This window comes from Dermochelys coriacea, chromosome 10, assembly GCF_009764565.3.
Source record: "Dermochelys coriacea isolate rDerCor1 chromosome 10, rDerCor1.pri.v4, whole genome shotgun sequence".
Classification (NCBI taxonomy): domain Eukaryota; kingdom Metazoa; phylum Chordata; order Testudines; family Dermochelyidae; genus Dermochelys; species Dermochelys coriacea.
The window spans coordinates 30,935,646-30,951,659 of record NC_050077.1 but is presented as its reverse complement, the minus strand read 5'-3'; the positions used below and the strand labels follow the sequence as shown (position 1 = coordinate 30,951,659).

At 43.9% G+C, this 16,014-nt stretch overlaps 1 protein-coding gene across 4 annotated transcripts in view; it reads right to left on the bottom strand.

The window, feature by feature from the left end:
* Nucleotides 1-16,014, bottom strand: part of WDR90 (WD repeat domain 90) — a 105,918-nt gene that overhangs the window by 33,089 nt on the left and 56,815 nt on the right. For 3 of the 4 annotated variants that reach the window (XM_043493410.1, XM_038418928.2, XM_043493409.1), the window contains 16 exons: nucleotides 15,179-15,270; nucleotides 14,326-14,502; nucleotides 13,547-13,685; nucleotides 12,422-12,592; nucleotides 11,204-11,327; nucleotides 10,303-10,370; nucleotides 8,924-9,033; nucleotides 7,740-7,973; nucleotides 6,821-6,883; nucleotides 6,269-6,337; nucleotides 5,386-5,496; nucleotides 4,954-5,099; nucleotides 4,774-4,831; nucleotides 4,236-4,354; nucleotides 3,020-3,181; nucleotides 897-1,027 (listed from right to left, as the gene is read on the bottom strand). In XM_043493410.1, the coding sequence (XP_043349345.1) occupies nucleotides 897-1,027; nucleotides 3,020-3,181; nucleotides 4,236-4,354; nucleotides 4,774-4,831; nucleotides 4,954-5,099; nucleotides 5,386-5,496; nucleotides 6,269-6,337; nucleotides 6,821-6,883; nucleotides 7,740-7,973; nucleotides 8,924-9,033; nucleotides 10,303-10,370; nucleotides 11,204-11,327; nucleotides 12,422-12,592; nucleotides 13,547-13,685; nucleotides 14,326-14,502; nucleotides 15,179-15,270 (1,974 nt within the window). Of the gene's footprint in view, nucleotides 1-896; nucleotides 1,028-3,019; nucleotides 3,182-4,235; nucleotides 4,355-4,773; nucleotides 4,832-4,953; nucleotides 5,100-5,385; nucleotides 5,497-6,268; nucleotides 6,338-6,820; nucleotides 6,884-7,739; nucleotides 7,974-8,923; nucleotides 9,034-10,302; nucleotides 10,371-11,203; nucleotides 11,328-12,421; nucleotides 12,593-13,546; nucleotides 13,686-14,325; nucleotides 14,503-15,178; nucleotides 15,271-15,536; nucleotides 15,586-16,014 lie in introns of those variants that run through there. The other variant, XM_038418930.2, reaches the window with a different exon arrangement.

Sequence of the window (16,014 nt, the reverse complement as noted above, 5' to 3'; positions counted from 1 at the left end):
AAGTTTCAAAGGCCTCCATCTGCCCTCCAAATCTGCACACCTACACTTCTGCATATTTACTTTCTGCAGCACGATGTTTTACATGAGCAAAACCTCAGATGTGAATGTGCATGAAAAATCATATAGATACTCAACTGCTCGGTTTGCATACATAAGCACAGGTTGTATATCTACTTGAGATTTTGCATATGCAAAAATCTTTAGGACTCAAAAAATATATGTGCAAAAACTAACACTCACACACTTAAAGATTACTTCTGAAAATGTGCTCCTATTGTCCAGTAAAAAGAGCATTTCCCAATATATTATAATCTTTAAATAGTTATACACAGTTACAATCCTTTCTCCCAAATCCAGATTCTTCAGATTCATAGATTAAGGCCAGGAGGGACTATCAGATCACTTAGCCTGATCTGCTGTATAACACAGCCAGAGAATTACATCCCGTTAATCCATCACGGAGCCCAATAGTTGGGATTATGTAAATTAATGGGTAATAGAATCATAGGGTTAGAAGCGACTGCAAGAGTCATCTAATCTAACCCCAAAAAAGGGTACATTTGGATTACATATAGTCTCGCTTTCTCCCCCTTCAATGCATAGGAGATTTCACTGGAGAAGAAACTTGCTGAAGCCCCACCTGTGCTCCCCAAAATCTTACTACTAGTGTGATGTCAGATTATCTCAGCCTACAGACGATCCCCTGCAATTCTGCCTATTTTGCACCTAGTCTTATGAAACTTGGGTCCTAGGTTTGCTTCTGTCTGGTGTTCCCTCACAGGGCTCTTCCTTCAAACTCAGCAAAATTTCAGCAAAAACTTTTCTAGTGAAAGTTCATAATGTAGCATGTCCTACTTCTTCTTGGTCATCTATCCATCCCCCACCAAAGCCCATACCCGAGTGGAAGGTTTGCTTCTCCCGCCGGTGAGAGTGCTGAATCTGAGAAGGCAGGAGACGCCGGGCATTTCTGATAGTGACGTTCTTGTAGTCAATTTCCAAGATGTGGCCGCTCCTGCTGCAAACAAAGCTGAAAGGGTAAGGACACCACCATTAGACACTAATGACCACAACAGTAACTTCAGAGACATTATTTAGCAGAAGAACTGTATTCTGCATTTTGTTTCAATGTTAACTTTACACCACACTTTTGTAAACAAGCTTGGAATAACTTTAAATATGCTGTTTGTCTAAAAACTTTAGCAATTCTAGTTTGTAATGCAATGATAACTTGACTGGATGACAGGAGTCAAACATTTGATTTTCAGCAGCAGCTAACTTGGGAATCTATAACTGGTAGATGGAGTTAGACTTCTCCATCCTTCTTTTCCTTTCGCCTTTGAAAGAGCAATTTAGAGAAAAATCTCAAGAGTTAATTCAGCCAATATAAAAGATAAGGGAAAAAGCAAAACTAGTGAGCTTTGAGTCTGTAAGTGCCTAATCAGTCACAAAAATGATCTTCAGTTATCCTGTATGTCTATATAAACTATAGACTTCAGACTCGGAAGTCTGGAAACAACTGAAGATTTTAATCAGGATGTTGCTACTTCTTACTAAGAGATCATATTTTTTCCTTTGTGAAGGAATAAAAAGAAGTAAACTCTACCAGCCTGTTATGGAGGAATCATTAGAAAGATTTTTCCCCCCATCTTTTCTAATTTAGGAGGAAAAAATAGAAATAAAGAGGCAGAGACCTGCTTCCCAAAGTGTAGCAAAACTTAAAAGAAAACATACAAATGTTGGATTATTATTATTTCTATTATTGTAGGACACAGACCCCTCCATCAAGAATCAGTAAGGAGGACTGCTGACTCTCAGGTACCCATCCCAAAACCAGCTGGAGACTAAAGATGGAAGTATTACTAACCTGTATTAGAAGGAGATTAGGATCAGTTCGCAGAAACAAGATCTCTGGCAACTTTTGCCCAATATCTCTTTTCACTAGCTCAGACTGAGAAATGGATGTAACCATAAGTCAGACCCTATGGGAAATAATGGGATTCCAGGCAAGTTTGGCACAATTGCTATCCTGAACTGAATTGAAATAAATGGAGCCAGAGAGGCTTCACAGAAATGAGCCCTGGAAATCAAAGCCACATTTGCTTATGTTTAATGGAAGTGACTGCTAAACTTTTGGAGGGGAATAAATTGGAATATTTCAGGAAAATTATTATTGCTTCAGATAAATTATTCTGGAAAGGCAAAGACTTTCCCCATATAGGAGATCTGGATGTAAAATGTACAAATAAGATGAATGCATGATTTTGGGGAAGGCTTTTTCACTTCTGAGTTTTGAACTTTTTGTTCACAATATTGGTAGATAGTTTAGTTTGTGATTAAATACATTACATTTTATTTATGTATACAGTGCCTTTGATCGAAAGCACTGAATAAAACATTAGGAGAAAGTGATTTTTCCCACAGCACACCCATCAACCAGAAACGTACCAATACCGGGCAAATCTACACCCACAGGGCTCAGACCAGAGGGAAGGTGAAAATGAACAGACCTGGCAATTCTTTGTTTTTGTACTATCGCTCTGGTAGCAGCAGTCTTGGTTGAGTGATTAAGCTGAAGTATAAAAAAGTCACGGGGAATGTTATTACACCACACCCCTCCCACTGCCAAATGAACATTAACAGCAAATCCATGTGCAGATTTTCACTGAGGACATGACTGGTGAAATATGTCATTTCTTGTGCAACTCTACAAGGTATTTTAAGCTTCTTTTAGGATCTGAAGTCTTAGAAAGGAGGAGACTAAAGGGTAGGCTGGCTTTGTAGGACACCTTTGTTTCTGCAGAGAGAATGCAGACAAAGGACTGTAGAATGCTCAAGTTAAGGACAGGGATGAGCAAGTCAAAACGACGACTGTTCAACCTTTTCCCTATGTTTACTACTCAAAAGCTCAGCATGCTAGTGCAGACAGCTTCCAGGAACAGACGCAGACTGAATCACAGTGTCCCTAAAAATTAACTTAAGGAAAGTGATTTAAGGAAAGAAAAAGTGGCTCCATCCTTACAGTGTCCGGTCCTCAGGTTCCCGCTCAGCGGAATGCCCTTTCTCAAAGGCCAGGTCGGTGAACTCCAAGGAATGGTACTCCCCCAAATTCACTGGGCACGAGCGCAGCGCTCCACCCCGCACTCGCCACAGCCTCACATTATCTCTGCCGCACGACACCATCCTGTTACACAAGACGCTGAGTAAGGAACCAGGGAAGACTCATTCTATACTGACAAAAGGCCTGCTCCCTCAAAGCAGCTGAAATGGACACACTGACACCAGGGGAGAGAAGAGGAAGGCTAACAGCAGCTTCCTTCCAAAAGTACCTTTTGTCTGCAAGCTGGAATTCCAGCAATGCAGTGAGCTTCCTCCCAGCAATGCCTTAATACCAGGAGAGTCAATTATTTTTTGTCAAGGCTCAAATTTCTTGATCAAGATATAGTCAAGTCCAGACTCCAGAGAAAATAATCAAAAAATAATAACAATAATGATAGTAAGTAAATAAAAAGATTTTGGGGTCTGTTCAAGTGTCTGGCATCTGGATTTCATCCACGGTCCACCTATTGACTACCTCTGCCTTCATGTAGGCCAGGGGTGGGCAAACTTTTTGGCCCGAGGGCCATATGGGGATATAGAAATTGTATGGCGGGCCATGAATGCTCACAAAATTGGGGTTGGGGTGAGGGAGGGGGTGCAGGCTCTGGGGTGGGGCTGGGGATGAGAGGTTTGGGGTGCAGAAGGGTGCTCTGGGCTGAGAACTAGGGGTTTGGAGTGCGGGTGGGTTAGGGGCGTGGGGAGAGGCTCGGGAGTGCAGGCTCTGAGTGCCGCTTACCTCAAGTGGCTCCTGGAAGCAGTGGCATGTCCCTTCTCCGGCTCCTACATGGAGGCGCGGCCAGGCAGCTCTGCACTCTGCCCCATTCACTGGCACTGCCCCCCGAGCTCCTATTGGAACGCGTAGGAGTCGGAGCAGGGCCATGCTGTGGCTTCCAGGAGCCATGTGGTGAGGCCCCCGACCCAGCGCGCCAGCCGGAGCACCAGGGCAGGGCCGAGCCACATGGTGCGGCCCCTGACCCAGCGCCCCGGATGGAGCACTGGAGTGGGGCTGAGCCGCGTGGTATGGCTCGCGGGCTGGCTTAAAACAGCTCACGGGCCAGATCTGGCCCGCGAGCTGTAGTTAGCCTAGATTGGGGTTGGCAATTTTACCTTATTCTCACATTCACCTATTTGCACATTACCTGGTGTCATCAAAAAAAGCAATCTTCAAGGTTTGGATGTCCACGTCTGTGTGAGCTTTGGCCAGCACGACCACCTCTCCGCCCTGGTTCACCTGAGCTGTATTCCACACCACCACCATCTGCAGAGATAGGACAGCAAGACTAGAACTGCTGGAAACATAACACCTTAGGCCTTAGACCATAGAAGCAATGGAGAAGATTGCTAGTCTTCTCACAACAGGTGAAACTCCAGATACTGCTCCCAATTGCCAGGATGCTGGTAATTTGCACTGGGGCTTTTACCCACATTGCTGTGAACAGAGTGGAGAAAAATCTTTCACAGAAAGGAGGATTCAGGATAACCCCAGAGAGCCTGGTGATTGGTATTGCCTAAGGACATTTAAGGAAACTAGCATTTAGCCACTGTGTCTTGGAACGGACGTATGATTGGTTCTATGTGCAGAAGAAAAACAAACAATTATTTCACTTGTTTTTGTCCAAAGTCATGCATGTTGTTGGGTAAGTGGAACCCAAATAGCCCAAGAGCTTTATTACTCACTGTTTTGCCATGTCCATCTTTCCCAATGCCACAGAGAACAGCTCCACTGTAGGAAAGGCTACAAGAGGAGAAAACCCAGGGTGAAATGAAGTATTCTGCCTGGATCTCAATGGGAAAAATTAAAAGCCCACTCTCAACTCCTCCCCAACACACACTGCCCAGAACATGCCTGCAATATACCTGAGGGATGAGACTGAATGGACATGGGTTTTAAACATGGATAGGCATTTCCCCTTCTGAAAATCCCAAAGCCGCACCATACTCAGGTGACCCATCTGTGCAGAAGCCAGCAATGCGCTGTTTCCATTAAATGTCAATGCTGATACCTGCAGGAAACATCATGTTAGCAAAAATAACCCCCAGCTGCTGGGAGAGGCTAGAACTGGAGTAGCTGAAACTCTCACTGTTGTTGATCCAATATCATTCCTTAGAATGACTCTTTCTAGGAGCTGGAGTTCTTGTGACTTCCCCCACAGCTGATACAATTCCCTAAAATGAACCATGCTTGCGATAGGAGTAGTCTTGTATGCTCTCACACATCAAATATTTACGGTTGTTGCATATTCTCTGGGGGGTTGTTATATCTGTTTATGCAAAGAAATCCACTTTTACCTTATCTGTATGTCCAATGAAGAACCTTTGCTCTCCAGTTTCAATCTGCATGGTTATTATAATAGCATGACAGGGATAAACCACTGCAGAGCTGTTCTTAGTCCACACAGCCTGCAGGACAAAGGCAAGAATCAGAGCAGGGCAGAAGAGAGGATACTACAAATGTGACCCAGTCTACAAACTGAGAGGAGAGCCCCCCTGTACTTGCACAGATGGACATGCATAGAATTAAGACACTTGGAAATATTTGGATATCTGGTGCAAATATGCAGGTGTGTGCTATCTAGATGATTGCTGTTTCACACAAACACAGATGCAAATTTATAACTATCAAAGCAAACTGAGTGGTCAGCTTATAGTACATCCCAATTAATTCAGCTGATCTTCCATCCAAGTCATGTTTAACATCATATATGTAATACATAAGAAGGGGACAATCCTTTCTTCACAGGAAATGGACTAGATGACCCAACAGGATTTTTTTTTTAAACTGTAACATGGATCATTTAGAGGATGGTTGGAAGGATCCGAAGGCAATACCACAAGAGGACAAACTGACAAACCAGCCTAAGGCACCAATGCATTTTTGGATTCCAAAGAAATTCTAGATGTGTGATACACTGATCAGTTTGGAATCTGTAAGACGATCTGGCATGGGGCACACAATTTCAGAATTTTACTGGGGTAAATTCCGTGTAGGGAAATGAGCTTTTCACCCAAAAAAAATTTGTAGTCGAAAGAAACCGGGTGGTGTGGGGTGATTTCCAAAGGCAAAGGGAGTTAAGCATGAAAGTCAATGGGAGTTAGGCACCTAACTGTCCTCGATGCCTTTGAAAATCTCCCCCATTGCAACTACATTCTGAAAAGCTTCTTTGTTACTGACCCATTTGGTGCTGCAACCCCCAAAGCCAATAATTGTCCTCAGTTTCAGGATTGGATCTGGTAAGAGTCTCTGAAAGAAGAAGATATTGTCAAAAGTACCAGCGTAAATAAACCATGTGAGCCCTAAATTGTATCAGCACCAACTGCAACTTACATCCCAGTGATCTACCAAGTTCCCTCTGCCCAACATTAATCTGTGTCCCTCTGGACCGGTTTCATGTTTCTCCCTGAAGTGAGAGGGCTGTCTCTCTATCTCAACTTCTTCACATTAAGGGAGGAGTTTATTCAGTAGGAAATTATTATTAAAGCAAATCCAAAAGGCAGTAAGAGCAGGAATCAACTGAAGTCTTGTTTTCAGGAATTCCATCTCCTCCAGGACCAAAGCCTACAGTGGACAGTGCTAAATGGAATAATCTCAGCAGTGGAATGACTTGGTTAACCTGAATCAACTTTCCAAGAGGGCAGCCAAGTCCTCACCATGGTTACATACAAATGCCATGAAAATTCAAGGGAGCATCTGTGAAGTTGGAGAGGGGGGAATCTTTTTTCTTACCCTGCAGGGAGATGCTTTCTTGCTGGAGAGCACCTCTGGTCCAGTAATCTTTGTGTACACAGTCTGGGCAAATCAATACATAGGAGTTATTTGTGAAATGCCAATAGCATGATCATCTCTATAAAAGACACATTAGCTCTGCCTGGAGAAGCTTAACATATACATGAAATAAAGAAACAAGATCAAGAGAGAATTCCAGGTAAGATGGCTCACAACTGCCCTTAGTATTAAATAATTATCTCTGCCAGCTCCAACCAGGAGTGGGCATTCCTGTTGCTCTTTCTGCCGAGTTATTGAGCACCAGCAACAAGCATTCCAGACCCATCCTATAGGAACAAACTTGCAGTTTAACTTGTTTGTTCCTAGTACATTGGAGTCCCCTACCTCTATATATCTTCTCCTATGGTCAGTAAGAGTTTGAGCAAGGATGGTTTCAGGAGCTGTTTCCATACAAAGTCTTGGCCTAATGCTCTCTAACCCACCAGTCAAGCCCCAAGAATTGGGATAAACATGTTTCCGCATCCCAGTGCACAGGGCAGTAGCGTGCGGGTCTGAAAGGCAACTGATCTGTTCTACCTAAATTCTTCCTTGAGAAGGTATTTACAGATGGAGGCTGGTGTAAATTGGCATTGTTACACTGAAGTCAACAGAGCGACACCAATTTACACCAGCTGAGGATCTGGTGTGAGAAACTTATGGGAGTAGTGGAAAAGGAAGCCTAAACCATTAGGCTGTAGAGTTCAGCGCAAAGCACACTTTTCTTCTAATGACAGCATCGTGCATTCTCAGAGCATCATGGGGGCAGACTTGGGGAAAGAGTTAAGAAGATTCTGTACAAGGTAGAGAGGGGATGTGGAGCTACACAAAGGATAGCCAATAAGATCAGGTTGTCAGAGTCCAGCGATGCTCTCTCACTTACCTCATCTGAGCTAATGCCAACAGCATGGATGGCGACATCACCCATTCTGTGAGCATACACATGAATACCACCATCAGTTGTTGCATGTAACGGTAGAGTGGAATCCCCGGCAGCTTGTAGTCCTTCTGCCCTGCTGAACTCCTGATCCCCAGAGTACACTTCTTCCAGAGGCCCAGAAGTTGCTAAGTGAACCTCAGGGATGCTCTTTGTAATTAGGGGAGACCAGCGAGACATCTGAGAAAGAGTAAAAAAATGACAACAGATCAGGCCTGCTCCACAGCTCCCTACGATTGCTGTGATTGGAGAGAAAGGGAGAAATTAATTTTGCGTTTTGACTGACTCTTACTCAGTCACCTAATACTCAAGACATCCAACATGTCATAAACATTCAGGCATGTCAAGTGATGCAGGAGAATAAAATAAAGAGTGCTCTGTGTGACTTTCTGATTTGGAATGGCAGAATCACTGCTTTTACTAGGTTTACAATGCAACTTCTCTCTCTCCCCAGGTTTCAGAGTAGCAGCCGTGTTAGTCTGTATTCGCAAAAAGAAAAGGAGTACTTGTGGCACCTTAGAGACTAACAAATTTATTAGAGCATAAGCTTTCGTGAGCTACAGCTCACTTCATCGGATGCATTTGGCCAAATGCATCCGATGAAGTGAGCTGTAGCTCACGAAAGCTTATGCTCTAATAAATTTGTTAGTCTCTAAGGTGCCACAAGTACTCCTTTTCTTCTCTCTCCCCACTGTATGATAGCCAACAAAAATATCTAAAACGCAGACTCTCCCTCCTCCATCCTACCCACCAGAAACAGATCCATCATGCCCCTCAGAACTTCACTATTCTTCAGTGCCTCAGTTCCCCATCTGCAAATTGCGGACAATAACACTTCCCTATCTCCCAGGGGTGTCAGAAGCAAAATTACATTAAAAGACTGTCAGGTGTTTATATATTACGGTATTGGGGGCCAGATAAGCATCTTGGATAGACTGACAGACTGACCCCCAAAGTCATTAAACTACAGAGTTTATTGACTGTAGGACGGGGCACAGTCCAGGCCATAGAACACAAAAATTAGCCACTACAAAACCCCAAAACATCCCAAACACAAAACAGGACATGTGGAAACCCTCTGGCTAGAGGCGGTACAGGAAGCTACACTTACAGCCTAAGGCCATACTCACATCCTTAGGACTGGTTATCTGTTGGATGAGTGACACTCGGTCCCGGACAGCTTTGGTAAGCGTCACTGGCCGTGGAAGATGACGGGTTGGGTCTTCTAGCACTCGAACACCTAGATTACAACAGCAAAGTGTTTGGCTCTTTCCTACAATCTGCTTCCCTTCCTGCTGATCACACAGCTGCAGATGATGTAGCTGAACAGCTACTTCATTCTACTACTTATTCCTTCCTTAAAGAACTCAAGGAACAATTTGGAGACACAGGCCATGTCACAACAGAGGAAAACAAAGGACACATTATCTATTGGGCACACACTGCACAAAATCCAAAGGGGCTGGCCTGATGCTAGTCACATGGGAGATCAAGTTCAAATCCTGTTCCTTTTGCCCCTGTGTCAACAGGGATTGGATGTGCTGCCAAGGCAGCATGCTGTGCTCAGGGAGAAGGAAGTGCTTTGTGACACTCAACAGCAACCATTCTACCCTTGAAGAAGTGGTAGTCATGGACTCCAGTGGGAGCGCCATCAGATCCCTTGACTAGGGTAATGGCTGCAACAAGATTGTCATAACAGATAAGCAACAGGGAATCCTCATGGCTCTGACAAAGATGTAGATGAAATAGGGCGGAAGAGGAAAGTTCCCAGAAGGATCACTGCAGGTCTGCTTGCTATACCATTGTGCTGTACAAGGTCTCTGTGCAGCAGCTTCCTGAAGATGCCGATTGAAGTTTACTTGCCAACTAAGGTATTTATTACAATTACCTTCTAAAAATTCAGCAGCACTTTAGAGATCCTGCATTTGTTTCTCAGTAGCCCATGCACACTGATTTTCCCCTTGCAAAACTATCCAGTTCATTTGGGTAGCCCATAGCCTGAAGAAAGCCAATTAGCCTGAGCTGGGAGAGCTACCACCCACAAAATAACCGGAACTTTCACAAGTTCTTCCTAATCCTTGGTAGATGCTCCACACTCCTTGGGCTGAGTGTTTCTAATGAGGGCAGGAGGGGAATATCAAAAAGGGGACCTTCATCACCCAATCCCCTATTGCTGCAGGAGTGATCTCTAACAGGACACAGCAACAGATTAATCGCATATGCTAGGAGCAGAACACTGATGTAGGGAAGACTAGTCAACAGATGCTAACTTATCATATTGATCATATGAGTGAATGGATGGATCTTCTACACCATGCTGTACCGAAGTTGTACTTTGAGTTTTATTTGGTTAACAGCAGCAGTAAATGGTGCAGGTGGCTTTGTACCACGTCATACTTTGTTTTAAGTAGGACAATAACCTAGATAATCTGGAAGCCAGCTTGGCACATTGTTCAGTCAGACACCAAATGGTACCACAGCCTATGGTCATTTACTTCAGACTCCCTACCTTCTGCAGTATTGGAACAGCCTTTTTGAATTGAGTCATATGGCAGCTTGGATCCATCAGAGGGAAACCTGAACAACAAGATCAGAGGAAAGTCACCTCATAAACGGGTGGCAGGTTCTAGGACCCTTCACAGGTATGCAGGGCTCTATTTTGCTGACTTACTGTTGGTGCTAAAAGGCTTCATTCACACAGAAGCAGAATTATTTGGCTGACTCAACCTGACATCTGGATAGGTGGGTCCTATAAGCTCCAACTCAGGATAAGGGTTGGAGTCCTCTCTGGTCTGATTTATACTATGACATTTTTCTGTGTCTGAACATTCATTAACTGATGTAATGCTGACCACAATCTAGCAGTCAATGTAGACCAAGCCTCTAAGGCAAAGAGAACTAAGGGCAGGGCCATAGGATTCCCTAGGAATAACCAAGCTTGGGAGAAAGGTTCATGTGTGGTTAAGTTAGCAATACAAGCAAACCCCACAGAGGAGGGAAATTTGGATCATTTCTAGGGCATGGCTGTGACATTAGAAGGATGGTGTGAACTGTATGTGTTTACTGACCTGTTGATTCGGAACTAGCAGTTTCTATGGTTGATACCTTAAACAGCCCTTTGTCTACCCAAAATATTAGTTGCCAACAATTAAGTGCTGAAGATATGAGTTGTGCCTTGGTCCCCATCATTGCAACTACAGCATCAAAGTGGCCAAAGCATTTCCGCTGTAATCCCAGTTTTATGCAAAATATTGCATTTACTTACTTTTGCATGCTTAACTCTGCAGCCTTCATATCCTCAGACAGAAGTGTTTTGATGAAGTGTGTTATGTATACAAAATAATCAGACTAAGGAAGATCTAAAAGCACTCCAAGTTTCCTCCTTGAAAAGCATCATTTCGTAAACATACCTGATATAGTCATAGCGGTCATGCCAGTTCTCTCCTTTTGGCACAGGAAATGCCATTTCTCGTGGCATGGGGGAAATGCCATGAAATGCCAGCTTAGCTTGTCGGGCCTCAGAGAACATTATCCCTAAAAGCACAAAAGGAGACAGATAAGGACATAAAGCACTCCTAAAACATCTGAAGATGTTTACAGAGGTGGCTGGAACCATGCACTCTTAGCAGACCATGTGCAAATAAATACTTTAAGAATAGAGTTTTCTGTAAGTATGGAAAAGAAAGGCTTCAACATGAAAAAAAGAACAAAGATTATTGTAGCAAATGCATAAGCCTTTCCGTGGGAATATCCTTGAAACTCTCAGCTTCCAATAAGACCTGGAAGTTTAGAGTTTTGTTATGAAAGATTATCTTTTTCTTCCTTAAAATGTAGCTTAAATGCTCTACAAGAGGATTTGGAACTTAATATTGATGATCATATCAGGTTGCTAAGTGGATCAGCTGTTGATTCTTTTTGAAGTTCTATGTGATCTAAGTTTTTCTGTTTTCTTTCTTCATTTGATGCATATGCAACTTTATGGAACTAAAGTGCTTTTTGTTTGCAACAGCACATTTGAGACCTGTTTAGTGGTCCACTACGATGTCTGTAAGATTCCTTTCTTGTGATGCGTTGTAGTTGGGCAGATTTCAAACAAAGGATAATGTGTTAGTACTAAAGGTCTTGACTGAAGTTGCTCTGCTGCACTGAGCAGTTGGATAAAGAAACACTGGAGGAAATCTGGATTTCAGAGTGACAAAGAAAAGAAGCTTTTTGGGAAGGATGGTCTAGTGACAGGACTGAGAGACAGGAAATTTGGGGTCCATTCTCTCTTCTGCCACTGATTTGATGTATGATGTTGGGCAAGTCACCTAATCTTTCTCTGTCCCTCAGTTTTTCCAGTTACAGAATGGGAGAAGTTATGAGAAGGCCCTTTGACATCCTCAGATTGAAGGCACCAAACAAGGAAAAATTACTGTCATTATTATTAGTGTTGTTTTTAAGATAAGGGTTTTGTTGACAATGCCTTGTTATTATTGGCTGAAAACAGAGTGTCAAACAGCAACAGACATGGCCAAATGGTCCTGGTGGAATTATGTCTTGAAATGCAACAGTAAGAATGGATTAGGCCTAGCACATCCTAGCAGCCAGGTTTGATTTAAATATCATACAAAGCTTCAGCTCCTTACCTGGCTCAAACAGTAAGTCACTGGTATAGAGGTTTTTCACCAACAAGTTGGAGCAGAGTTTGATGCTCTTCAGATGGCTGTAACGTCTATTAAGGTACATGGAGAGGATGTAGTGGAGGTCAAGCATCAGGCAGGTCCAGCGCACATTGCCAGGGGCCACACCCACCAAATCTGAGAATCAGAAAAACCACTGTCAAAACCAGCGTTAAACACTGACAAGCTACTTTAAAAATATCAGAAACCCAGTTTTACATATGTATTGAAATCCTTACAGAAACGGAGGCATGAGGTTGACATGTGTGTGTGCGCGCACACTTGTGCACATGCACATTTAGAGACAATTGCTACACTAGGAAAATGGATAGCTAGGTTTCTAGTGATCATTTGAGTCTGTATGTTGATTTGCAGCACAACCGTGGTAGCTGCATGTGAATAGAGACAATTAATTGCACGCATTTTTATGCATAGATCCCATGGCCTTCATTCTTGAACATTTGGACTCTAGTTACCATTCCTCACATTTTAACATCTTCCAAAATCAGGTCAATTTTTTTGTCCAAACTGACCATCCTTTTAGAAACATAATTTCCATCACAAACTAAAAGCCCATCTAATCCTGTATCTTGTGTCCAATGCCAGCCAATGCCTGAGACTTCTGAGTTGTGTGTCAAATAACCACAATGCATCACTATTTCTTACTATACATTGAGGGAATTTCTTCCTGATGCCAACTGCTGGTTGACTGAGATGTTTATGTGGCTTGATCACCCTAGTAATTTTTATTCTAGCTAGTGCAGTTGCTGATGCTACTGTTATTCATATAACATGTGTAATCCTTTTTTAATTCAGTCTCCTGAGCCAGTGAGTTCCACAGGTTAATTCTACATTGCGTAAAATGAAAAAACCCTGTAAAGTCTAGTGTTAAAAATACTTAATGAAACATGGATTTAATAAACCACCCCTCGTTGTCAGCCACCCTAAAATTAACTGATTAAATCCATGACTTCAAAGCTCAGGTCACATATGATTATAGTAATACTGGTGTACGATATGTTATTTTCTCTTTACTATAGCGCTAATTCCCACACTGAGGGACCAGCCACACTATTCACAGTATTTCTTTACCTTGCTTTGAAGTTCTGGCTGTGCACTCATACATCGACCCTTTGGCTACTCCACAGATGAAGGGAAACTGAAGCCAAGTGGCTGTGGACTTGAACTCCTTAAAAAGGTTGGAGAAAGAGATGCGGACAACCTGGCTATCCTGAGAACAAAGCACACACAATATTATCCACCTGGCAGACCACTAGGGAAATACTGCAGATAATGGAGGATATAGTTTCTTGGTTGACACTACTCTGTCGAGCTTGGATACCCGCCAAGGCTAAGGGACTACTGCCAGCTTGCCTTCTATATGGTCTACCCCACACAATGTGGCCCTAAACAGGGAAGAGTTAAGTGAGAAGAAAACACACAGTAAGGTCGTAGAAGAGTGGGTTTGAGATTTTTACCTCGAGTCCACAGATGTTAGATCAAAACGCGAATCATATGCAGTTCAGGGCAATCACCACTGATAATGAGGCAAGCCTTCTAGTAAGTAAATTAAGAGCCACGGGAGAAATGACTGGAGCTCTCAAACTCTAAGAAGTGAGGCACAAAGTTGATCAAGAAAGGCAGCAATCCTCTCTTTTAACTTCATTTAACAGCTACTATAGCAGTCTATGGGACTTCAGCATGGGATACTTATGGCAGATGATTGTCTTGCTCTAGAACACTCAGACGATACAGTTCAGTTCTCTATGTTCAAGCTCTTTTGAAAAGCTACTGTATTTCAATCCCCACTCCTCTACTCATATTAGAAAATCAGTTACACCAAGGGCCATGCAACGGACTCTCCCACATACCTCCGTGGTAACATCCAGGTGCACCACAAAACATTTGCCAGGCATGGGCTTGAAGAGCAGGTAGAGGTAATGACCAGTGAGCCCCAATGACTGTGTGCTGGTTTTGGGAAGCTGGATGTAGTTACTGGCAGGAATGGAGCCACGGATGCGATATACTGTTCCCTTCAATGTCTTGTCCTAAAAAAAGAGAACATGCATTGATGCAAAGTTCTGCCCTACAGTAAAGTAAGAGAGGAGATCCAGTTGTGGAAGTCTTACTGCTTGTTCACTCAACTCATGAAATTACACATTGCATCACTGGCTCCAAGTCAAGTGTATGACAAGATTAGTCTAATAAAGCTCTGGAGAATGAGGGGTAGAAAGTTCTGGTGCCATACATCGAGGTTCTCAAACATTTTCTGTGTGGACCACATCTTAACAGAGACATTGTCCCATGACCACCTGTCTTCCTATTTGGGATCACATTACATCCCCTGTGGCAACTACGGTGATTGCCTAAATGGAAAGGTAACATTAGGGATGTAATGTATTTTTTAGTTGTCTTGAATGTGATGTAGAAGTGAGAAATGACAGCCAGCACCATTTGACCAATTGTTCTCTGGGGACCACCAGCAAGTGCTCTCTGGACCTCTTTAGGCACCTCTGTTGCAACAAGCAGGAGGCAGGATGGAAAGATGTCATTGTTTTCTCTTTTGATGACACAGAGCAAGGGAATCTGAAATCTTCCTCTTTTTTTCACATCACAGAACAGGGGGACTGGGAAATCCCTCTCTCTCTCAGCATCACAGAGTGCCTGTCTCTCTCTGCAGTACTGCTGGTCCAATCAGGAAACATTAGGAATACAATATGTTACCATAAATGTTGTCACATCTCCCTCCTTAGTTGATCTTTTCCACTCCTCCACTTTGAAGTGCTTGAAGACATTCAGATATGGATGCTGCCACACTGCAGAGAATCAGAAGAGAGTGAAGATGCTAGGATATCTATGACCATCAATGTATCCAGTTATACTGATTCATCAGCACACAGCAGGGAGTTAAAGCAATCCATTGGCACACTTGCCAGACTGTACTGGCCTCTGAGCCTGTTTTATTGGCACATGCAGTATTTGTTCCATGAGGCCAGGACAGAAATTCTTTTGAAATGCAGAAGCTAGTACCTCACAGCACAAAACAATGCCAAGCGGTTCTTAAAGAAGACCAGTGTAATACCCTGGGGACAGGTAAATCCCAGACCTCCAGCCAGGGGTCTTTCCACTAGTGATGCTGTTGGTGTGACTTTTGCCCCTTCCTCCAGTGGAACATGGAGAGCAGACTAGTCAGTTTCACTGTGTTTATAACCAGCTCCCAAGGCCTGTCAGGCGCTCATGCCCTAGCACAAGGCTGCGATGCGGGGGTGGGCCGGTGTCAGAGAGATCCCTGCCCACCAGCAGGTGCCCCCAGCTGCATGGCTCCACAGAGCCCCCTCCTCCAGGTCCTACCCCTCAGCCCCACCCCACAGGGCCCCAGTCAGATGCCCCCCCAGGGATCCCTTAAACACCCCACCCGGGGGCCTGGCCCCTCAGCTCCACAGGAACCCCCCAGCTCCCTCAGACTCCCCCCCCAGGGGCCCGGCCCCGCCTCCCCCCCACAGGAACCCCCCAGCTCCCTCAGACTCCCCCCCCAGGGGCCCGGCCCCGCCTCCCCCCCA